This window comes from Lagenorhynchus albirostris, chromosome 10 (genome assembly GCF_949774975.1).
Source record: "Lagenorhynchus albirostris chromosome 10, mLagAlb1.1, whole genome shotgun sequence".
NCBI lineage: Eukaryota > Metazoa > Chordata > Mammalia > Artiodactyla > Delphinidae > Lagenorhynchus > Lagenorhynchus albirostris.
In genome coordinates this window covers 23789765-23814522 of record NC_083104.1, presented here as the reverse complement: position 1 = coordinate 23814522, position 24758 = coordinate 23789765, and the positions used below count along the sequence as shown (strand labels likewise).

Sequence of the window (24758 nt, the reverse complement as noted above, 5' to 3'; positions counted from 1 at the left end):
CTGTTTTAAATTGAACACAGTATTCTTGATTAAGTGTGTTCATTAGCCACTTAGAGAAGTTTCATAATCATTACCATTCACACTGATTATTCCCCATCCTCCTCAGATGAGTTAATACTGCTTTCAGTATCTTTCCTGTTCAATAGTAGTATGTGAATTGTCTGGGTTAAGCTCTGCTCATAGGCTGACAGTGAGAGAAGGAAACTAGACAAGCTACTTCTGGTGGGAAATGGGCCAACTCAGTGCTTGCTTGTGGGTTCAAGTGTGAGGGCTTCTCGTCTAGTGAGATCCAGAGGTCCTGATTCCCGGGAGACCCCCCAGTCTATCTGGAACTGTGTCCTACAGGAGGGTGGTGGGGAGCCGTGCATCTGAGGGTATCTAGAGCCCGCTGCAAGTTCGTTGGGGAGTGCCGTGAGGTGATGGCTTCTCTTTTGTCTTTCCATGCAGGCCGGCTCCAGCCCTGCAAGTGGGAACGTCCTCTCTGCCCTGCATGGTGTCTGGCGGACACGGGGGCTGTCGGGGTAAGGCTGGGAAGGGAGGCCCCGCCACCGTCGCCGTCCACCCTCCTTCTCCTTTAGCCCAGCATCGGGAGAACACCCACCCTTCCTTTTGCTTGCCCTGGTTGGGGTATCATTTACTTTTATCGTACAAAACGTTACGTTTGATGTTGCTTACGTGAGATGATATTGCACAGTCGAGTTGACGCAGTGTCGTAGTGGGTGATTCCCATCTCAGTGTTAGATGGCATCCACCTCTGTGGCCTCTGCCAGGTTCTGGATTGCATCACTGAGAAAGCCGGCGTCCACTTGTGTAAGGCAGGACGCAAGTGACGAAGAAAGCATTGTTAGAAGAAAGCGTTTGTGGTTTGGGGCACTTTTAATAGTTATCACTTTTAACGTAGCATAGAGCCTGACACCTCCCTTGCAGCTCACTGCTCTGCGTCATCCGCAAAGGTCTGTTCAAAATGCTATTTCAGCATTGCTTTTACAGCATGTAAACCTGTCTAAAGGTTGGGATCTGTAACAGGTAGATGAAATCACGATTCTCTCTGGAATCATCTACCAGGGATTTTGCTGAGAGAGCAAAGCGGCAGCCTCCTGTAGGGGACGGTTGAAGGGAGCCTAGTGACAGGGCAGGTGTGAAACAGCATAGCCACGGCGGTGCCACCTCCTCGTCCCGGTGCTGTGTCGATCATTTATTTGACTCTAGTTTTGTGTCCATTTGGCAGGTTTTATTGCAGCTCGTGGACAGTCTGGGGAACATGGGGCAGGTTGGTCAGGCCGCATGCAAGGGTATTTTGCAGGAGTTAACAAGCCCCATCCTCTATTCAAAACAGGTTCAAAACGTTCAGTAAATGTGCCCGCTCTCAATGGCTGCTGCTTGCCTGAAGGACAGAGGATTTGGAGACAGGGGCTGGGTTTACCAGAAGGGAGTAACTGAGCCTTGGAGGGCAGGGTGGTAGTTTGTATGTCCTGAGTCAGTGATTTATGGCTAATAGATTATAAGTAAGTAGGAATCTGGTTGCTCAGAGCTGAGGCACTTTGATTTTGACACAGGATCCTCCTTACACAGTGAAATGGTGTGAGAGAAAAAAAAAAAAAAAAGCTCTGAAGTAGCAGGGAAAAGATTCTTAGGGCTTCACATAGTGACTGGGCCACACAGAGGTATTGCATGCAGTAGATGTTCTAGGTAATAGAGTCAGACTGCTAAACTTCACTCTTATATGTTTCGATATAGTTCTTAGAGTCTGTGGCAACTACTGGTCACAGCTAGGCCCTTGACTTTAGCCCTGTGGAGTCCGTGTGGAGCCGCAGCCTGTCCGCCTTTCTCGAAAAAGTGGTGATATCGGGGATGGCATAGTCGGCAGGACCGTGGCCTCAAAAACTTGTGGACAAGGAATTTCCTTGAGTAGATGATTGAAACTAAACCTTTCCTGTCCCAGTGTTGGTGTTACTGGGTGTTATCTAACCAGGCAGTGCCAGAATTAAAGGCAGAGGAAGGGTGTCATCACCATGCTGAGGGCCTATTCCTGTCCCCGCTGTCAGCCCTGAAAAGGTAATCTGGATTTTTGCCAATCTTCCAGAAGCTTCTAAAGTCTTGGGCTCGCATTAGTATGCCCAGTGTGGTCCTTAGCAGAGTATTTCAGGCAGCTAATGACAGCGTTCATTAGCTTCCTGTTAATGTGATAAAAGACAACAAGTAATTGGACCAGAGAACTGTAAAGAGAAGCAAACAAACAAAGCCTCCTGCAAACGCGCTCAGCTCTTCTGAGCAGTGGTCCTAGGCTTCCCCAGCCGCCTTCTCTGTCGGTTTTCCATGCAGAGCCCCTGTGGGTTCCTGGTGGCCCGGAGACACACCTGCCGGGTTTAACAGAGGATTCAAGCCGCCTCCCCACCTGCAACGGGCTGGTGCTGAGCCGTCGCGTAAATTAAAGTGGTGACACTTGGGTCTCCCCGTGTTGGTTCACACGGGGAGGGACCACGTTCTGGCACCGATTTGGAAGACGTGCCCTCAGGCAACCTGGTTTCTCTGAAATAAAAATACCGCACGCTCGCCGAGCCCAACAGCCCGAAAGCAGATGGGAAGCCTGTTTATCCAGCGTTGCTCCTTCCTCCCTTTCTTCGGCTCATCACCTGGCCTTTTGTTTTTCTCTCCTGTGCCCTTTATGTCCTCACCGCTGCTGCCCTGTGTCCCCCCAAGTGGCGCCCGGTCCTCTGCTGAGCGCCTGACATTTGTCATCTCTTCCTCATGCGATCCTTCCAGTGCAGCCCTGCTCTGTTCCAGTCTTTGCGTCTGCGTTTGGTTGGGGCCCTCACTGTACAAATTACTCTAATGATGTTAACAGACAGTTGTCATCTAGTGAAGCCATCAACTGCTTCCATCTGCCCCTCGCGTGGAGCAGCTGAGCTCATTAGCAACGGGGAGAGGAATGAGACACTGGTTGTAGAAACAAGGCAGGGAGGGAGAGTTCTGTGGCCAGCGTGGTTTCCACAGCTCAGCCCCTGCTGACCCCCACTTCCAGCACTTCTCTCTGTAGGATGGGGGCAGGGAAATGAATTTCTTTCCTGGGCCAGAAGGACACAGTGGCCTCAAAGCAGTAATTTTAGGGGCCACCTCATGCAAAAACACCTTGCATGATGCTGGGCTGAACAACTTTTTTCCTTCCAAGTATATTTTGGTCTTCACGTAGACAAGAAAAAGAGGTTTTCACGTAGACAAGAAAAAGAGGTTCTCATTTCGTGTAGTATTTTACTTGACGATTTAAATCCTTAGTTAGCTAACTAAACTGTGGGCCCCTTAGAAACACTCTCGAGTCCGTTTTCCTCAGGAGTCCTGAGGGCTACACACCGGGCAGTCAGGCTGACCTCTCCCGGCCGTCACAAAGGAGCCAGCCAGGCGGCTGTGAACTAGGCCACGGGGGTTTCCTTCCTGTCCCTTTCTTGCTATGTCTCCCTTTAGCTGAGCATGGAGGTTCCCCAGACTTTCAAGGCTACACAGGCTACTGCTGGCATAACCTCCATGTTTTCAGCTTTCTTCCCTGGATCCGACCCTAAGTCTTTTTAGTTAAGGTCAATCCACTAGTTCTGATTTTGTAATTTTGTTCTCTGCTTACACAAGTGATACTTTTGGTAAAAAAGGTTCAGTTGCTACAGAAACACAGGCAAGGGAAGTCTCCTGTACCCCTTGCTCCCCAGAGAAATGAGGATGCATCTCGGCTCTGTTTGTCCAACATGCAGTCACATTACACATACAGCTTTGGGACTTGACTTCTTTTAGAACCTATTTTGTATACGTTCCGTGTTGGTCCCTATGGACCACCTTATTCAGCGGCACAGCTGTAGCAGCATCTGTGTAACCAGGGAGTAGATTCTTTGCAGTTTTTCTCTTATCAGCACCACCACAATGACCATCTTTGAACAAATACCTGTGCATCGCTCTGGGAGGGTTTTAAAGAATGACCACCCACTTTACGTCCCCAGTAGCATTGTTCTTTTACTTTGCATTTCTTTGCTTCTTCCAAAGTTGCAACTTTGATGGTAACTGGCTCTCTGTAGGGCTTGGGGCCGGAACCTGTAATGAGGTGCTGCTCCCCTCCCAGCTGGAACCCACTCGCCTTTCTTAGAGGGGAAACTGGGAATCCATGGAGATTCGACTCCCCGCGCCGCATCACCTTTGTGGGTCCCTAAGGACAAAATGGGACGGAGTGAGTCACTGGGAGGAGCGGCAGAGTCGTCGGGAAATCTTCCCCAACAGCCAGGGCCCACCTCAGGCTTCCGGGGAGAGGGTGGCGGGTTGCTGCCCTCCAGCCTTCCCTGGGATTCAGCCCTTTGACTTCTCTATAAAAAAAAGTCGATTTCATCATCTCTTGAAAGCAAAAATGGTGTGACAGTCTTAACAGAACTGTCGTGGGGACAGAGTTACCGTGTCTTGACTAATTGCTGGACTTAACTGTGGGTGCTCACAAGTAAGCTGTTTGTATTCAGCCGCCTTAGCCAGCAAGCAGCTGGGCTGCAGCTTCAAGTCTACTCGGGAATGTAATTTAGTGCCCATTCTGAAAGGAAAGACAGACACATCTAAGTGCTGTGTGGGGTTTAATGAGCGTGGTGTGTTGAGTGGAGCAAGCTGTGGGTGTTGGAATTTAACCTTTTTTACACACAGAAAATCAAAAAAAAAAAATTTCCTCCTCCCTTCCCCCCTCCCCCCCAGATTATTTGCAGGTGTCTTCCCTCGAATGGCAGCCATCAGTCTGGGAGGTTTCATCTTTCTTGGTGCTTATGACCAGACTCGCAGCTTTCTGTTGGAACTTGGCAGAGAGAGTCCATGAATCACAGACGGCCCCTGCCTTCAAGAAAGGGTCCTGCTGTGAGAACTGTTTCCCCTCCAGTGAGCAGCTGTTTGGCCATCTAAACAACAAAACGCGGCACTCAAGTCCAGTTCTGCTCAGATTACGACATGGAGAACGCATCTTCCGTGCTGCAGGCTGGCCGGGATGACGTCATCGGCCTGGTTCCCAGAGTTCAGAGAGAAAATGATGTCCACAGCGGTACTTTGAACAGTTTTCTCAGAACCCCTTAATAAACAAGTGTGGCAACGCTGAGTCCAGGCCCTTTCAGAGCCTTCGTTTGATCTGTATCTGATCTTTCATTTCCTGCCACCTGACAGTGGAATCAGCCAAAGGCAGAGATGGTTGTGATTTTAAAGGAATGGCTAGAGTAAGTAAAGGAAGGAGAGTCGGGAAGAAAGTTGGGGGTGTGGGAGGCTTTTCTCCCCTGGGTTAACTCCAACTGCATTGGCTGACAGCCTGGTGTAAAAAGAACAACTACATACAGGTGCTCAGCCAGCATCCTTGCTGGGTAACCAGGCTGCTGGTCTTAATTACCCTCACATTTCACCTATAAAAACAATTGTATTCTTTTCCAGAGGAGTGTCCAGCGGCCCATGTGGTGTGTGGGAGAGAAACCAGTCGCAGCCCAATGACTAGGTGGGCCCAGCGGGCTTCGCGGCAGGAGGGCCATCACTGACCGGGCTCCTCTCCACTCCAGACCCAAAGCAAAGGGCTGGGGCCGACTTTGGAAACGGGGTGGGTTCATCATTCCTAATCACTAAGGTTTGTTGCTTGGAGTTTTAAGCTCAAAACACTAGAAATCAGAGATGAAGTGGGAAGGTCACCATTTTGGAGCTCAACTAATAAGCTTCAGGTGTTTGTTAGAAAAATTCAGAAAGCCATCTCAGGAATCTAGTGGTGTCATGTTTTCCCTGGAGCAACGGGTATATATACCATTCTGCTTTGACTAAAAATGTTTTTTCCCTTTTCGGGGGTGGGGTGGGGGAAGGTACGTACTTCAGGCAGGATGACTCCCTTACAAAGGCCATCTCTGGAATGAATTAAACAGGATGCAGCAATGCTGGTTAATGGAGGTATAAAAGTAACCCTGCCATACACTTAACATTTTATAAATGAACCTTTATTAAAGACACTTCAATGCCATTTGTTAGACACTTCAATATTTTACATGTTGCTTTTCAATGTACATTGTACCAAAATTTCTATAAATAAATAACTTTGTACATAAAAGTAAGTAATACTTCCTCTTTCACATTGCCTCTCAGAAGCAGCAAATTCACATATTTTGTGGAAGTGAGAATCAGTTAACTGTTGAGAACAAAATTCTAAATGTGCTTACCTTTTGGAACAGTGATGACATCTGACAGTGAAATTTAACATAGGTAAGTAACCATTCTGTCAGTACCTCCCTTCAGCTTTTTGGCCAAAGGAACTTTTGCTTTCTGAGATTTTTAAGGACCTTGTTTCAACGTAATTTTTCCTGAAATACACATTGGCACTCACAAGATGGTTAGCAACAGGTCTCGAAAAAGTGCAAATATACCCAGAACCCAGGTCAAGGGCTAATCACTTCGAGTCCAAGCCCGGGTCCATCTGTGCGAGGGAAGGAAATGGACAGGCCTGCTCTGCACCCTCAGTAAAGACTCCTAGCCCTGAAAAGGAGGGACTCCGTTTTCCTCCCCCAAGGCCGATGTAATATTGATTGTATCCGCAGAACTAAAACATCGCTATTGAAAAATCCACAGGTACCAACACCAGCAGCCTCTATCTGTCTTATTAAAAAGCCTCAAATGACCATCGAAGGATACTGACAAGACCACATTCGCCTTTATCACAGAAGGAAGAGGAAAGGCAGTGCTTAATTGTTTGAACCAGTTTGCTTGTGGTGGATTAACAACCTCCATTCCATTCCACTTGTTAGAGAAGGAACTTAAACCTACGAGAAGTCCATCACTGCAGAGGAACATGACATCTGCCCCTCTGGGCTCTACGGGGAGGTCGCTGCGAGGCCATCCACACACAAGCAATACTGACATGACGTTACTTCCAATGCCAACAGTCTCTCTGACGGTAAAGCACGCAAGGGGGGGGGGTCTGCCCTCCCAAGTGCAATACCAAGCCAAGGACCTTCACTTCCCTCCCTCCCATCCCCCCCAAAACTCCTGTGAACAAATGTGGTTTGTAGCTCCTAGGAGCTCCATCCATGCATTAAGGCACCAGAACTATCCCCCCTGCTCCAAAATTAAACAGCAACCTGGTATGAAAAATAATATTGTCAAAATCGTACAGTTTTTTTCTGTTAACCATGCACTAAAGATTAAAATAGCCTCTGTAAAAGATATATATAATATATATGCCATCTCTGCAAACTCTTATGTACAAGGGTATCAAATACTTTTCTGCCTTTTGTACACAATAGCCTCTTGCATTTCTGTGCTTCAGCTGCAAGTCCTTCAAACTGCTGACGCTCCACACGGAGGTGAAAACTATGTACAAATCAGTGATGCTTGAAGCCGCCAGGCTCCCTCACCCACCTCTCCTTCCTGTAGACATCGACGCCACAAGAGCCGAGGTAGACAAAGCCTAGCTTTTGGGTGCAAACAGCAGCGGTGCGCTCCGTCTCCCAGGCGGCTGTCCCGTCACTGGTGTGGACTCAGAACCGGAGTCACAGGCTTGGGGGAGGTGTCCATTGGAAAGAAGCAAGTGCTGGCCTTCGCTGGGCACATCAGGAAAGCCCGAGGCAGCTTCCGTGAGCTCAGGCTTGCCCAGAGTTAACGCACACGAAGGCTGCAGGTCTGAGGGGTCCAGGTCACACAACCGTGCTATCGTCCAAGAGGAGGCCCCTAGAAGGAAGAGAAGGAAGAGGCCACGTCAGCCCCCCCTCCGGCCCGGCCGAGTCCGCGCTCCTCGCCCCCTGCTGCTGCCTCGGAAGATAGTGCCACGTTACCTTTCCCATCTAGAGGCGCTGCTGGCTTCTTCAAGGCTGCCAGCATTCTGTCGTGGTTACTGGGGTAGAGGGACCCCCTGCAGCGGCTACGGGACCCGTCAGCAGCCCCGCTGCTCTGCTGCTGTGGAGAGTGCGGGTGGTCACTCGGGCTGGGCTCCAGGCCGCTCAGGGTTCCTGGCTGTGCACTGTCTCTGGGCACAGGCTGAGGACAGAAGGCCTGCTCCTCGGAGTAAGTGTGCGTGTCGCTGCTGTAGTCGGCGCACACCGCCGGGCCGCCGGGCTCTGCAGACAGAGCCAGAGACGGATGAGCCCCATCGCCACGCAAGTCTCCGTCCCGCGCAGAGGACAGGCTGCTCAGCTCTGCAGCCGTAAGGCCCGAGCCCTGCTTTGATCGACCCCCCCTGCCAAATCTGTTCACAGGAAAAGGACTTGGGCAAACACCGAGCCATTAATGAAGAACAGAGCCCTTCCACGTTGAAACGTTTCGGCTTAATTTCTTAATCAGAGCATGAAGTCACACACTCTGATCTCAGGGAACAAAAAAAAAATCCCATTTGTGTGACCACGCAGCATTTAGTGTCAGAAGTCTTCTGAACAATTAGAAATTTAGCCTCACAGCGGCCCTGGTGAAAAGGGACTCTGGTTTGGGCCTTAACCCTTTATTTCAGTCACTTATAAATCTAGAAAACTCACGCTCAGGCTTATCACACCATAGTTTTTAAGAGACAGACATCCTATTCTGGGATTTAAAAAGAGGCAGGCCACAGCTTCCTGTTTATATATTGAATGCCAAATTCTAAGACAGTCTGACATCAATTATGTCTCCCCCCAACTTTCACTTAATGAGTAGGCCAACCCAAATTTTGATTTCAAGAGCAAAATACTTTTCCTGACGAAAGCATCTCATACCCATCATCTTCTGTGGACCAGGTGTGCCATCGGCCTTCTCCACCACTTTCCACTGCTCCTTCGTGTACCCGACGCAGAGCTTGGGCTGCCTGCACGTAATGCCGTGAGCTTCCACCTCTGGAAAGAGGCCTGTGTCGCTTGGACAAACACCTGCAACAGACTCCCACACGGTTAGAAACTCCAGGCTTAGTCAGCACTTCACAGGAAGCCGTGAGAACGGGCAAGGCTACCAGAACAGGGACATTTTTCAAAGTGTTCTTTCCAGTGCTGGGTTATTGGACTAAGCAAGAAGTCCAGCAAGGAGCCTTTTCGAATACTGCCTTCCCAGCAGGCAGGCCTTTCAGCATTCAGAGCCGTGATGGTGAGTTCTTGGCAAGGATAAACTTGCCCCTAGCAAGGGCGGCTCAGCCTCCCCTCCTCTTGTGGGCACTCTGTACTCTGAGAGACTGGAACAACAGACCTGGGCGCTTCCCCTGCACAACGAGTGCCTTGGTTGCAGTACCTGGCACGTCCTTCACTGCTCTTATTTCAGGCAGTCCTACCCTATCCGGACTAGGAGTCCCACCCTCTCCCACCCTATCCCAATACAGTGACTTCCTCGGGGACGGAGATTTTAAAACCTTGCAGAACTCGCACAGGTCAAGTCCAAAAAACCCCAAGAGAAGGCTTGAGTCATCCAGCCTGCCAGGTCACCACATATGCTTGATGGGATACCAGGCAGCTGCCCCAGGCCAGAGCTGGCAGCAGCCCCGGGGGCTGAGGCCTTACCGTTGCTCTCGATGTGCCCATTGGCCTGGTGGCCACCCTCAGTCCTGACCATGGTTTCCTGTCGGTCAGAAAGGGTCCCCTGAGAAGAGAGGTAGCTCGGAACATCTGGTGGCACGATGGTTTCATCTGCAAGGAGACAGGACAGTCAAACACCAGGGGTCCCAATCCTTCGAGGTGACAACAAAGGCAGACACAGGAGACCCCAGCAGCCGCTGTCAAGGGACACCCTGTGGAGTCTGTGCACTGGAGAAGCCCTCCCAGGACCTGCTCAGCCTGACTCTACATCCAGGTGGGAGAGGTGTCCGAGTCCGCAAAAGACAAAGCACAGCGATGGGAAAGGAGACAGAACTGAGAGAAGAAGGGACCTGTGAGGTCACTGCAGCAACAGTCTACCACGTGGCAGCAAAGCAAGTGCCAAGGATGCCTCAGAAAACTGCAGAGTTCATAGTGTATTTGACAGCATTCCCATCATAATGTGCAATTCCTGAAAGATGATAGAATGGTGTCATCGAGACCAAAGCCTCAGCTGTCCCGAGTGACTCCACATTCCTAAAGGTTCTAGAGGAGTTCTGAATATCCTGAGATTCTCAAAGAAGCCTCTGGCCCTGGCCTCCTTCACAAATGTCCCTGCTTTTCCCCTTCCCTGTGAGTCACCGCCGCCACAGCAGCTAACCTGTGTTAGTGACACTGTACTCCTCACTCTTCTTCCTGGTCTGATAGATGATGCACACCCAGACCAGGGACGTCAGCACGATACTGCACACCACGGCGATGGTGAAGATGCCCACAGTGGTGCCGTCCTTCCTGCACCCCGGAGTGGGCAGGACGCTCAGATGGCTGTGAGCACGCTCGGTGCCCAGGGCGTTGGACATCTCGCAGGTGTACCGGCCTGCATCTTCCACCACCACGTTCTGAACGACCAGCAGCTGGTTGCCGGGGGTGAAGTGGTGCCGCTCGGTGAGGATCAGGGGCCGGTCCCCCTTGAGCCAGGTGATGCGGGGGGGAGGGCTTCCAGTCGCTTTGCACTGGAGAGCCACCGTTTCTCCCACGGATGCCACACGGTCCTCCAAGGGCACCGCCAAGGACGGGGTTTCTGCAAGAAGTCAGTGGAGGTCTTACAGTTATTCTGTGGGCCTCAGCTGCTATACCTCTGCCTTGTCTCCTGGACCAAGGAAAATCCAAGACATCAGTGAAATGCCATCTAAGATCTTTTAACAGAGTGGCAAGCTTTTCGGAAGATTTTCTACCAGGATGACTAAATCATTACTCTTCTGGGGATGAACTAACCTCCAGCCACAGAAGCCCCTATGGTTCTCAGACTGCCCTGTGACAGGCCCAAGTTTATCCTTGACCCAGACCAAATCCATCCTGCCCGACTAGAGGGCAGGTCTATAGGTAGAGTGTCTTCTACCTAAGCCCTGTAAACGCTCTGCTAATTCACTGGCTATCTTATTTTCCTTAAACAGATGGAACCACTTGTTTAAGAAAATCTTAGAAGCCTAAAATTTTAAACAAAGAAACAGCCTACCACACTCACCTACTCTAGGCTTCACAGAACAGTTTGAGGGAAACTTGCCCCTAGGTACCTAGGATAAGTAAGAATATCTCTCCCTCTCACACGTACACAGATGCACGTGCACACACACACTCTCTCTCTCTCTCACACACACACACACACGCACACACACTCTCTCTCTCTCTCACTCACACACACACACACACACACACACTCTCTCTCTCTCTCTCACACACACACTCTCTTCTCTCTCAGTGTATCTATAGTCGAACCTAGGACAGTCAGGGTGGCGTTCGCTGAAATGGACCCGGCCGAGTTCTGGGCGGTACAGCTATAAACCCCCATGTCATCTATCTTCACATCAGTGATGAAAAACACATCGTCGTCTGGCATGACATGCATGCGTCGCTCACGAGCAGCAGGGAAGTCTGTGCCTCCATCCTTCTGCCAGGCAATCTGGGGGTTAGGGTGGCCAGTGGCAGCACACTCAAGGCGGGCCATGGTGCCAGCCCGGATGGCGATGTCGTGGGGCATTTTGGTGAATGATGGCAGCACTGCAAAACAGAAGCACACAGGGTCGAGTTTTTAGAAAGCTGGAATGCAGAGGCCAGGAGTTTGTCAAACTGACCTTCCCCACCACCGCGAATGAGTTCACCAGCTTTCATGCCAGCATCTGCCCAGAACCACTCCTGCCCCCTGTAAATCAGGAGCTGAGGTTTCCAAGGGCCGCCCAGCTTCTCCTACTGGGGAGGGGCAGTGGGGAGCCAGTCCATCAGTCTCTCTCGCCACACGCCCGAGGCTGGCTCTCACCCCCTCAAATGTAAGGCTTTCCTGAAACATTTCCCTACTGTCTGTCATGTCGTGATCAGTCTGTACAGGGATATCCCATAAATGCCAGGGCCTCATACTTGCCTGCCTTTATCACCTGGAGAGAGCCTAGGAAACAAGAATATCTGCTCCTGCAAGAAGCTATGACGGAGAGAAGGTGACATGCCTTCACCCTGGGGAAAGCAATGGGATGGCTCTTCCCTCTTGAAGAAAACTCATTTAGGAGCAGTGGTACTGGAACCATATTCCTGTACACACACGAGCGGAAAGCATTCCACCAGCTTATTTATCCCAGATATTCCCTGACACAGTGCTAAGCATCCAGCCAGATGTCGGGCATCGCTACTGTACCCATCAAGACTGCTTTGGTGGGGACTCTTAACAGTTCCCTGAGCTTTTGAGAAACAATGAGGACTCCTTCAGAATAAGCCAAGACAAACCGGTCAATGTGGTAAAAAAAGTGTGGGAGTTTTTTGGGGGGTCTGTAAGGGCTGAGAGACCAGGGCAGTTCTGGTACTTTTTAACTGTAATAATCGAGAAAATCTTGTTAGATTACTGGGGCAAGGGGCTAACTGCTCAGGCTATTTCTCTCTCTCTCCTACCCTAAACTCACTACCACAAACAGCCCTGAAGGAGCCATCTCAACAGGCTCTAAAGCTGGCTGCCGAGTAAAACTCCTTGTCCAACACCCACAGGCCATTCTGCTGTCAGGCCGGCAGCCCTACCACTGTCGGACCTGGCCCCGCCCAGGCTGGCCCCACGGCTGTGCCGTCTCCTCAAAGGGCATCAGCTTCCCCAGCATCAGGGTATGCTTGGAATCTGGGTACCAGGCATCCTGGATTAAGGAGGAGAATAAATGGAAAAAACAAAAAAACAAGGTTTGGGGCTACACTGTCACTTGACATAATAACTGGATTAAAAAAAAAATAAATCACCCAAAACGAAGAATGCACTGAGAATAACCCTACAATCTACAACACTTGTTCTGGGCCCAAGCCAGGCAACAGTACGATACAGTAATGTCCCAGTGAAGCTGGTGTTTCTCCCGTCCCAATCATTTCCACACAGGTGACAGAACAATCACGAGTGTGGCTCTGCAGAACTCTTACACCCCAATGGAAAGGCGGCATTTGCATACCATTCACAGTGAGCCTAGCCTTGTGCGAGTAGGTGGAGCCGAAGTGGTTGGTGATGACACACTGGTAGCGGCCCTCGTGCCCGAAGGTGACGCGGCGCAGGTGCAGGATGGTGGTGTACTCCATCACCTCCCCGTCCTGAGCACGGACGTGGGCGAAGTTCTCCATGTCAGCGTTGGCCAGCACCTCGTTGTCCTTCTTCCAGGCGAACGTCATCGGGGAACTGCTGCTGCTGGCGGCTGAGCAAGTGAAGCGGACGTCCTTGCCCACCACAGCTGTGGTCGTCTCTGGCTGGGTGATAATCTGTGGCTTGGGTACGTCATCTGGGGTGAGAAGAGCCAACGTAAGTAACTCAGACTTCCGGACACAGGGACCAGCTGCTGTTCACGCGAAGGAGAAACTGAGTCAGACCCAAGCAGCGACCAGTCCTTTCGGGGTCCCTGTGCACCCTAAGCTGTCAGGGACTTGCACCGTGGCTGTCTGACCGTATCCAATTACAGATACGTGAATGGTGATCCCTCCATGGTCACGCTCCTCAATTCAAACACATCCACTGGTAGTCAGTTATCAAAGCAATCCGCAGTTTCCATGAGAAGACTACATACACTTACTTACTCACTGTCACACAAGACTCAGAGAGTCAACCATGAATGCAAGGGCCTCACCCACAAACTTTACTCCAAAGGGAGAGGGGATGAAGTACTTCCAGAATGTCAGAATAAAGACATCTGAAAATCTGCACCTCCTATTAAAGCAGTGACAATATAAGCAAAAAATGATCACAATCAACTTCTTCGGAATCTTAGAAACTAGCTAAAGGCTAGAACAACCCATGAAGTGTTAATTCAAGAAAACACCTGAATCTCGGGAAGAAAAGTGAGCTTTATGGCATTATAACCTACCCGAAGTCCCATCCCTCTCTCTCCAGCTCTACAGTAGCATTGAGACTCAGCAAGCCTAGCAACCAGTGAGGCGGGCAGGGTGAGCTGGGCACGCCCACAAAAGCTGCATCTTCGGGGCTTGCCTTTTGTTCGACCTGATACAGTTTGCTCAGCAAGGGAAGCCCTATCCCAGGGGCATGTGGTAAAAATAATCAGCAGTCAGTGCTGAGGCAGAAGTATCAGTTGGAACCACTGATAGGCTGGCCAGGAAACTGCAAAGGAAATTGGGTGAATGAAACGTCATCACCAGGCTTTGAAAAGGGCAACATGTTCCCGAGGACCGAGAAGGCCACCTGCATGTGCAGCGCTATGTGTATGCCCAGGAAAGACCTCAGAGGGTCCAAATTTCTTCCCTGTGACCCTCATCGAGGATCAGTGCAAACAGGAAGTGATGGCACACCCCCAACACACAGCAGAGATGCTGGGCAAAGGACAGGAGGCCTGAAGTAATTTAAGGACTCTGTCCAGTCATTAGCTAACCACTAAGCCAACCACAGAGGGACTAAAGTGGCTGCATAGAACAGATTTTACAACATGTGTCCACGAAAGTCACTAAACAAGTAAACTGTAACAATAAACTAAGCAACAAACCCCAGGGGAAGACACAGGGAAGATCTGATTTCCAGAGTTGCTACACTATTTAAAACACTCATTTATCAACAAAGAAAAAATAGAAAAAAAAAACACACAAAGCAGTCAATAGAAACTGTCCTTGAGGAAGTCCAGATCTTGTACCTACTAATAAAAGACTTTAAGTTGGCTTTCTAAATATGTACACAGAACTAAAAGAAACCACGTCTAGAAGTATGTAAATCCTTTCCCACCAAATAAAGAATATCAAGAAAGAGCTAGAAATTGTAAAAATGAACCCAATATACATTTGCAGTTTAAAAGTACAATAACTGAAATAAAAAATTCACGAAAGGAGCTCATCAGCTGAACTGAGCTGGCAGAAGAGTCAGAGAAATTGGGACAGGCCAACTGAGGTTATCCAGTCTGAGAAACAAAAGAATGAAGAAGGTGAGCAGAGCCACAGAGACCTGTGGGATACCATCAGGCGTAACAACATACAAATGATGAGAGTCCAAGAAGGAGGAGAAAGAAAAAGGAACAGAAAGACTATCTGAAGAAATCATGGCCCCAAGCTTCCCAAGTTGGATGAAAAGTTTACATCTACACATCCGAGAAGCTCAGTGAACACCAAATGGAATAAATTCAAAGATCCACACCTAGAAGCTTCATAGTCAAACTGTGCAAAGACAAAGAATCTTGAAAGCAGCAAGAGCACAGCAACTCTTCACATACGAGGGATCTTCAATAACATTAACAGCTGATGTCTCATCAGAAACCATGGAGGTGAGAAGGCAGTAGGAAGACATGTTCAAAGTACTGAAACAGAGACTGTTAACTAAATTCTATATCCAGCAAAACGATCCTTCAAAAATGAAGGAGAAATTACGACATTCTCAGATTTAAAAACAAAAAAACACAGAGGGCTTCCCTGGTGGCGCAGTGGTTGAGAGTCTGCCTGCCAATGCAGGGGACACGGGTTTGAGCCCTGGTCTGGAAGATCCCACATGCCACGGAGCAACTAGGCCCATGAGCCACAATTACTGAGCCTGCGCATCTGGAGCCTGTGCTCCGCAACAAGAGAGGCCGCGATAGTGAGAGGCCCGCACGCTGTGATGAAGAACGGCCCCCGCTTGCCGCAACTAGAGAAAGCCCTTGCACAGAAACGAAGACCCAACACAGCCAAAAATAAATAAATAAAAAATAAAAATAAAGGAATTCCCTTAAAAAACAAAAACAAAAACAAAAAAACAGAATTTACAGCTATCAGACCTGCCCTACAAGAAATACCAAAGGGAATCCTTCAGGCGGAAATGAAAAGACGCGTCAGTAACTCCACAAACAAAAAAAAAACACCATCAAAGGAACAACATAGGTAAATACGTAAGGACTTTTGTTTGTGACTCTCTTCTATTCCTTTTCTTTGAGGAACTCTCTTCTGCTCCTCTTCTTTGAAAATATCAACAAAACTGAATAATACATAGTTACAGTAGGGTAGGGAAAAGAAGAGAGAAAGGAGAGAAGACTCAAATGCTAATCAAAGAAAGGACAATACTACCAACCTTACAGCAACAGACAAGAATACAGAGGAATACTATGAGTAACTGTACACCAACAAATTAGATAACCTGTCTGAAATGCACAAACTGAAAGCTGACTCAAGAAGAAAAAGAAAATCTGCATAGATATAACAAGTAAAGACAATTTTAAAACTTCCTACAAAGAGAACTCCAGAGCCAAATGGCTGGTGAAATTTACCAAACATCTAAAGAATTATCACTAATCCTTCATAAATCCTTCCAAAAAAGAAAAAAAAAAGATAGATGAGGGGTGAACATTTCCTAACTCCATTCTATAAGGTTAGTATTACCTGATAACAAAACCAGAGAAAACAGAAAACTGTAGACCTTTATGAGTAAACATACAAGAATTCTCTACAGTCAGTAAAACCAAGAGCTGGTTCTTTGAAAGGGTAAACAAAATGGACAAACCTCTGGCCAGGCTCACCAAGAAAAGAGAGGACCCAAATAAAGAAAATAAGAAATGATAAAGGAGAAATAACAACCCATACCACAGAAATACAGAAGACCGTAAGGTAATACTATGAACAAATTCATATATGAATTTGGCACTTGTATATGCCAGCAAATTCGACAGCCTAGAATAAATGGACAAGTTTCTAGAAACATATGGCCCACCAAAACGGAAACGAGAAGAAACAGATAAATTGACCAGATGGATCACTAGGAGTGACGTAGAATCTGTAAAAAAACAAACACAAAAAACCTCTCTACAAACTGAAGTCCAGGACTAGGATGGCTTCACAGGCAAATTCTACCAAACACACAAAGAAGAACTTATACCGATCCTTCTCAAACTCTTCCGAAAGACTGAAGAGGAGGGAACACTCCCAGAGACATTCTATGAAGCCACCATCACCCTGATACCAAAATCAGACAAAGACACTACCAAAAAAAGAAAATTACAGGCCAAATCTCTGATGCAAAAATCCTCAACAAAATATTAGCAAACTGAATGCAACAACACAGAAAAAAGATCATACACCACGACCAAGTTGGATTCATCCCAGGGTCACAAGGATGCTTCAACATACGCTAATCAATCCATGTGATATACCACATGAACAAAAGACAAAAACCACATGATCATCTCGATAGATGCAGAAAAAGCATCTGATAAAATTCAACATCCATTCATGATAAGAAATCTTAACAAAGTGGGTACAGAGGGAACACATGTCAACATAATAAAAGCTATTTATGACAAACCCACCACCGAGTATATAATACTCAACAGTAAAAAGCTGAAAGCCTTCCCGCTAAAACCTGGAATAAGACAAGGATGCCCACTCCTACCGCTTCCATTCAACACAGCGTTGGAAATCGTAGCCCCAGCAATCAGACAATAAAAAGTATCCAAATCCAAATTGACGCCACCCACAAGGGCTTAACTTCCGAAATATACAAACAGCTCATACAGCTCAATATCAAAAAAACAAACAACCCAATCCAAAAACGGGCAGAAGACCTAAATACACATTTCTCCAAAGAAGACATACAAATGGCCACCAGGCACATGAAAAGATGCTCAACATCGCTAATTATTAAGAGAAATGCAAATCAAAACTACAATGAAGTACCAACTCACACTGACTTGAATAAAAAAAGACCTTCTGTAAGCTAAAAAATAAAAATACTTATTTGTTAATAAATTATAAGAAAAAAAAATCTCAACAAACATACTACCAAACCAGGGCTTCCCTGGTGGCAGAGTGGTTAAGAATCCGCCTGCCAAATGCAGGGGACAGAGGTTCGAGCCCTGGTCTGGGAAGATCCCACATGCCGCGGAGCAACTAAGCCCATGCACAGCAACCACCGAGCCTGCGCGCCACAACTACTGAGCCCAAGTGACACAACTACTGAAGCCCACACACCCAGAGCCCATGCTCCACAAAAGAGGCACCGCAATAAGGAGTAGCCCCCACTCGCCGCAACTAGAGAAAGCCCGCGCAACAGTGAAACCCAACGCAGCCAAAAATAAGTAAAACAAAAATTAGAAATATAAATGAAAAAACAACAAAAAACTAACAAACCAAATCCCATAACATATAAAAAGATGTTATACCATGACCAAGTTGCACTTATCCCAGGAATGCAAAGTTGTTTTAACATCCAAAAATGTAATACACCATATCAGTAAAATAAAGGGAAAGAAATCACGTGATTCAACAGATGCAGAAAAAGCATTTCACAAAATCCAACATAAAACACTCAACAGGGCTTCCCTGGTGGCGCAGTGGTTAAGAATGCACCTGACACAGGTTCAAGCCCGGGTCTGGTAAGATCCCACATGCTGGGGAGCAACTAGGCCCATGCGCCACAACTACTGAGCCTGCGCTCTAGAGCCTGCGGGCCACAACTACTGAGCCTGTGTGCCACAACTACTGAAGCCCGTGCGCCTAGAGCCCGTGCTCCACAACAAGAGAAGCCACCGCAATGAGAAGCCCGTGCACTGCAACAAAGAGTAGCCCCTGCTCACCACAACTAGACAAAGCCCGCACACAGCAATGAAGACCCGGCACAGCCAAAAATAAATAAATTTATTAAAAACAAAACAAAACAAAACACTCAAATTAGAAATAGAAGGGAAATTCATCAACTCAATAAAGGTCATCCATTGAAAACCCACAGCTAACATCACACTTAATGGTGAAAGACTGAATGCTTTTCCCCTAAAATCAGGAAAATGACAAGGATGTCTACCCTCATCCCTTCTATTCAACATTGTACTGGAGAACCTGGCCAGGGCAGTTAGATAAGAAAAAGAAAGAAAAAGCATTCAGATTGGAAAGAAAAAAAACTACCTTTTTGCAAATGACATGATGATCATATATTAAAAAAATCCTAAGGAATTCACCGAAAAACTTAGAACTAATAAATGATTTCAACATAGTTACAGGATACAAAATCAACATAAAATTCAATCCCATCTCTATACACTAGCAATGAAAATTTAAAAATGAAATTAAGAACTCCATTTAAGTAGCACCATAAAGAAAAAACACCAACAGGAATAAACTTAGCAAAAGAAAGTGAGACCCATATAACGGAAGCTATAAAATTTCATTGAAAGAAAGTGAAAAAGAGCTACAAAAAGACGGAAAGACATCACATGTTCACAGATTGGGAAGACTTAATATTATGATGGCAATACTCCCCAAATTAATCAAGAGGTTCAATGCAATCCCTATTTCAAAATCCCAGTTGTCTTTATTGCATAAATGACAAGCTGACCCCAAAATTTATGGGGACATGGGAGGGAACCATAATAGAAGAGTCTTCAACCAGAAGACCAAAGCTGGAGGACTATGTATGAGCTAATAAAATTGTGCAACTCTTAGAAGAAAACATAGGTGTAAATATTTGTGACCTCGTCTCTGGCAATAGTTTCTTAGATATGACATCAAAAGTACAAATGACAGAAGAAAAAAAAAAGAAAGAAATTGGACTTAATCAGAATTTAAAACCTCTGTGCTTCAAATGTCAAGAAAATGAAAAAAACAAAAAACAGAAAAAACCCAGCCACAGACTGGTAGAAGATATTGGCAAACCTTATATCTGCTGAGGATCTAGTATCCATAATATATAAAGAACTCTTATAACTCAACAATGAAAAGACAAATGACCAATTAAAACATGGGCAGAAGATTTGAGTAGCATTTTTCCATGGCAGATATACATATAAGTCCACTAAGCATGTGAAAACATACTCAACATCATTAGGCATTAGGGAAATGCAAATCAAAACCACAGTGAGATTCCACTTCACATCCACTAGCATAGGTACAATTTAAAAGGCAGTACCAAGTGTTGACAAGGATGGGGAGACATCAGACTCCTCATACATTGTTGAGGGGCACACGAAATGGTGCAGCCACTTTGGAAAACAGCCTGGCAGCTCCTTAAAAAGTTTAGCATGGAGTTACCGTATGACCCAGCAATTCCATTCCTAGTATATAACCCAAGAGATTTCACACACAAACTTGTACGGCAGTGTTCATAGCAGCATTATTTATAATAACCAAGAAGTGGAAACCACCTGATGAATGGCTAAATAAATGTATACCCATACAATGGAATATTTATTCAGCCACTTAAAAAGTAATGAAGTACTAAAAATACATGATAAAAAATTTATACTAAGTGAAAAAGGCTAGTCACAAAAGACTATGTATTGGAGGATTCCATTTATATGAAACATCCAGAATAGGTAAATCATAGAGACCTAATAATGTAGAGGAGTGGCTGCCAGGGGAGGAGACAGAGTGACTGCTAATGGTTTTGTGGTTTCTTTTCTGGGTGATGAAAATGTTGTAAAATTAGATAGTAGTGAGGGTTACACAACTGTTCCATGTTCTAAAAACCACTGACTTGTACACTTTAGAGGGGTGAATTTTATATGTAAATTATACTTCTCTTTTAAAAAACAGCTTTGTTTAAATATAATTTCCTTACAATATCATTCACCTGTTTAAAGTGGACAATTTCACGGTTTTTCGTACATTCACAAATATGTGTAACCATCATCACAGTCAACTTTAAGAACATTTTTCATCACCTCAGAAAGAACCTCTGTACCTTTAGCTATCATCCCTCTCCCTCCACCCCTCCCCAGCCCTAAGGAACCACTTATCTACTTTCTACCTTTACAGGTTTTCCTATTTTGGACATTTTATGAGAATGGAATCATATATAACATACAGTGTTTTGTGAATGACTTCGTTCACTTAGCCTTATATTTCAAGGTTCATCTATATTGTAAGACTGATTCCCTTTTATGACCTAATAGTAGTCCTAATTGTATGCCTATACCACATTTTATTTACCCATTCATCAACCGATGGGCATTTGGGTCCTTTCCACTTTTTGGTCAGTATGAGTAATGCTGCTATGCACATTCATGTACAAGTTTTGACGTGGACATACATTTTGTTTCTCTTGGGTATCTACCTAGGAGTGGAACTGGCGGGTGATATCGTAGCTCTACGTTTAGCTGTTTGAGACACTTCCAAACCGTCTTCCAAAGCAGCTACGCCATGTTGTATTCCCCTCCCCCAAAGCGTAGGAGGCTTCCTCACCGACACTTGTTGGTATCTGACTTTTTGATTCTAGCTAGCCTAGTGGGCGTGAAGGGGTTATACTTGCATTTTATAAAAAAGGACTGGGAGATTCCCACAGAGCTTGAAACTTTGATCTCCTGCCAAGTGTTTTCATGATTCCCATTAGTACTTGATGATTGTTTGGGTTGGAGCCTGAGTGAAAATGTGGAGGTGGCTCTGAGAAATGTGTCAAAACTGCTACATCTCAGAATACGCCAGGGCCACAGGCCGGAGGCTGGGGGCAGCGTGTCCCAAGTCCTGCCGTGGCTCCTATCCAAAGGGAGAGGTTATGCCCTGTGGCAGGAGACAGGACGGAGGGGCAGAAAGTGCAATTTCAGGGAGCTCTGTTACAACAGAATGGTCAGGGACCAGAAACCCAAGGAACAATGGATGGCACGGCTATTCCATCCTAGGCAATGGGGGGCCATGTGCACAGTGCCCATGAGAATGACAGTAAAGACAGCTGATTTGGCAGGGCTGCTCCCACGTTGATAGTGTACTTAAGGCTTCCTGCTGGACTGGGTCAGGAGAAAGGAAAGCAAGCCTGCTCTCAGAAGTGATGGAGGTGCTGGTGAGTGGGCGTGTGGAAGGAGGACACCTGTATCTTGATGTCAGCAGGCACACTGGCTACTGCTGTGCCCAAAAAGTAGGACAGAGAAGTGGACCACTGGGGTCCCCAGACCCTACAGGAGCCCCTGGTTGGGAATATCACACCCAAGGCTCAAGGCAGACCAGAGGGATGAAAGGCAGCAGGACGCACCTGTCCAGCAGTTCCAGTCAGGCCCGGGAATGCCACCCTCGCTCCTGCTTAGAGCAGAAACCAGCAACAACTCAAAATTCATCTCGCTCTTTGAACACATCTTTCTGACCACGAGGCTGCATCCTCTCTATTTGAGTGTGGTGTGTGGTGCCTGTGTGCACGTACGTGTGAGTGTATATGTGTGTGTGTTTCTGTGTTCAGATGCTCACCATTTTCTGTGCTCTTTGCAGCCAAACTTGGATCCCAACCACCCCTGGTCCAAAAGATGGCAAGACCTACATGCCAACAGTCGGGAGGAAGAAAGAATTTAAAGCTACCAGTGCCGATTCCAGTGCTTTGGAGACACAGCAAGAGCACAGGTCAACATGAAGGAATTCTTTTTACTACAGCAGCTGTTCTCCTGAGACTCCTTCTTCCTGTATTTAACCTTTCATTCTTGGGGCTGGAAAGAAACACACAGGAAAACCCCAGCCTCCTATGCTGAGTAAATTCACAGCTAAATCCGGGCACCAGCGCTGGCTTGAAACAACACAGCCATCTTCCTGTAACTGATTATTTGCCGTGTAACTGAAGCAGCTCGTGCTTGCTCCTGATTAAACGCACGCACTCCAAGAACCACATAATGAGGCGACGGCACCGTAAACACTACGTGTGGTTTCAGTGGGAAATAAATTGTATCCAGCAGCTGATGCGTAACCATGGGCTAGGGCTAGGGTTGACTCTGATCACAGGAATCACTCCCATAGTGAAGCCTCCTGGCCTCCTTACCCTTTGTGGACAATAAAAAAAACCCACAAAGACAGTCTTACCACACACGAAACTCTCTGGCGGCACGGCAAAGATGCTCTGGCCCTTCAGCGACTCGGGGTGGGCACAGGTGGCTGTCACGAAGCCCTGCAGCGTCCTGCTCAGCAGCCACGGGGGCAGCCACTTCAGCTGGCAGTCGCACAGGAAGCTGTCGCTGCTGATATGGCTGAAAGCAAGACAAAAGGGTCGTGTGAAGTGTGACCGCAAAGAAGGGATATCTGCCTCTGTGCCCCGAATGACCCATCGCCTCCGATCAGCTTGTGCCGTGAAAAGTCAGCAAGCTTGAATGGGAGATGCTCTTTCTTACGGCTCCTCTCCTGCGACCTAGAGCGGTAAGTACAGTCTACCTGGAGACTGTGAGAAAACGCAGCTTCTGGCTCAGTGGGTTGGATTCTGCATCGCTGACAGGCCGCCAGGTGATGCTGACTCCGCTGGTCTAAGGGCCACACTTCAAGTAGCAGCCACCCGGAGTTCACACGTGTCCCAGGACAGCCACTGCGCTCATGTGACCCCAGGGACGCCGTCTCCCGGCCTCTGAGCATCCCACAGACAGGAGTAGCACAACCTCCTCTCTGCTTTTTCCCACCCCCCCGATAAGCCACCTGGAGCGTCCAAGCTCCATGCGAGGCTCCGATCTCAAGCCCGAGAAGGGCTCCCTTTTCTGTGTGGCTGCTCTGTTTTCATCTGGCAGGGCTGCACGTTTCCTTGCATCCACATGTCAGCCTCGCGGGCGTGCTCCCCTCTTGTTTGTGTATTTATCTCCACACCAGCGCTATTCAGGAGGCCGGCAGGATTCGGCTCCGCTCCCTAAATAGTGCCTGTGAGTTAATTGCCACTGCCCAGGGAGCATGAGAACGCACAACTTGGGTTTTGTGAGGCTCCAACCAAAACAGAGCATATTTTCTTTCTCATTTCTCAGCAACTGAGGATCAGCTTTTTCAACAGAAATCGGAATCGCCATCTCTGCGGACATTCCTTCCTGAGGAGTCACTCGAAGATAAGTCAGCTGAGGGGCTGAGCTGCCGTGTTCCTGGAAGACCTCGGGCTGTGAGCTCAAGAGCGGAGGTTAGCCCGGCACGGGGATGGACACAGGACTTATTACGTGCGCTTCCCTGGAATAAACTGTCCCCGGTACGTGGTGACAAAAAAGGGGTACCGGGATGCTCTGAAATTCCAAAAATGTCACATGGGCCAGTGATAGAGCAATGGCCTCCCCCCCCCCCACCACCATATTCCTCAGGCCCCTTTCTCGTTCTTCAGTTCACTCTGACCTTCTAATGAGCAGGGAAACCATCAAACTAGTAAACAGCAAGGCAGAGAGAACCTGAAGGCAGAGAACCCAAGGCAGAGACGAAATGACAGAGAATCTGCTCTTTGCTCCTCTCCTCACCGTTCCCGAATGAGCTGGGCATTTTAACCAAATAATTTTGGGAAGTGCTCATTCAAGATTGAAATAATTGAGCACAAAGCCATTACAACAGGGATGCTTGCCCATATTAGACCTTACAATCAGCCCTAGGTTTTGTATTTGATGGGCGGTAGGGCTGTGCTTAGCGATACGTGGAGAGAGGCTCTGTTGAGGAGTTACTGTAGGTGGCGGACGGGCCCTCACAGGTGAGCGCGAAGAAGCGGCTGAATCACACCAGCCTCTGGAGAGCTTCCCAGGGCAGGCTGTGTGGTGGTTGGGAAGGCTGCCGCCAGGCACAGGAGAACTCACGAGCCCAGGCGAAGAGTGGAAAGGGCCTCTCCCCCTGTCAGAAGCACCGACGGCTTCCCATCAAGGGGCATCTGACGTGCCTGCCCCCTTCCGCAGGAAGGCCTGGGCACTACACACGGAAGTCTAGGGGAGGACACTGGCCATCTCGGGGAGCCTTTAGCCCCTTGTGTCGGGGACAGGGACATATTTCATTCGAACCACAGGAACAAACTGGAGAAAACAAATCTGACGTTTCTCCTTGATCAGAAATGTGTTTGGAAAGGGTTCAGCTTCACGTCATGCGTTCAGGGCATTTGCTGGCCGAGCTCCCTAGAGAATTTCCTGCCTCCTCTGC

At 47.7% G+C, this 24758-nt stretch overlaps 2 protein-coding genes and 2 long non-coding RNA genes across 14 annotated transcripts in view; 3 read left to right on the top strand and 1 right to left on the bottom strand.

Moving 5' to 3' along the window:
- Nucleotides 1–5108, top strand: part of SLC25A26 (solute carrier family 25 member 26) — a 140801-nt gene extending 135693 nt beyond the window's left edge. For all 4 annotated transcript variants that reach the window (XM_060161396.1, XM_060161395.1, XM_060161394.1 and 1 more), the window contains 2 exons: nucleotides 448–521; nucleotides 4708–5108. In XM_060161396.1, coding sequence (XP_060017379.1) covers nucleotides 448–521; nucleotides 4708–4779 — 146 coding nt within the window. In that variant the 3' untranslated portion in view covers nucleotides 4780–5108. The remainder of the gene's footprint in view (nucleotides 1–447; nucleotides 522–4707) is intronic.
- Nucleotides 5109–5235: 127 nt separating this feature from the next.
- Nucleotides 5236–7112, top strand: LOC132526862 (uncharacterized). The gene is made up of 3 exons (XR_009542727.1): nucleotides 5236–5581; nucleotides 6112–6228; nucleotides 6592–7112. It is a non-coding gene; the product is annotated as an uncharacterized LOC132526862 (long non-coding RNA).
- LRIG1 (leucine rich repeats and immunoglobulin like domains 1) overlaps nucleotides 5951–24758 on the bottom strand; it is a 121404-nt gene continuing 102596 nt past the window's right edge. For 7 of the 8 annotated variants that reach the window (XM_060161384.1, XM_060161385.1, XM_060161387.1 and 4 more), the window contains 8 exons: nucleotides 22710–22873; nucleotides 12953–13273; nucleotides 11259–11540; nucleotides 10144–10563; nucleotides 9471–9596; nucleotides 8703–8852; nucleotides 7794–8075; nucleotides 5951–7689 (listed from right to left, as the gene is read on the bottom strand). In XM_060161384.1, the coding sequence (XP_060017367.1) occupies nucleotides 7430–7689; nucleotides 7794–8075; nucleotides 8703–8852; nucleotides 9471–9596; nucleotides 10144–10563; nucleotides 11259–11540; nucleotides 12953–13273; nucleotides 22710–22873 (2005 nt within the window). In that variant the 3' untranslated portion in view covers nucleotides 5951–7429. The remainder of the gene's footprint in view (nucleotides 7690–7793; nucleotides 8076–8702; nucleotides 8853–9470; nucleotides 9597–10143; nucleotides 10564–11258; nucleotides 11541–12952; nucleotides 13274–22709; nucleotides 22874–24758) is intronic. The other variant, XM_060161386.1, reaches the window with a different exon arrangement.
- On the top strand, nucleotides 10196–23953 carry LOC132526863 (uncharacterized). The gene is made up of 3 exons (XR_009542728.1): nucleotides 10196–10427; nucleotides 22131–23039; nucleotides 23627–23953. It is a non-coding gene; the product is annotated as an uncharacterized LOC132526863 (long non-coding RNA).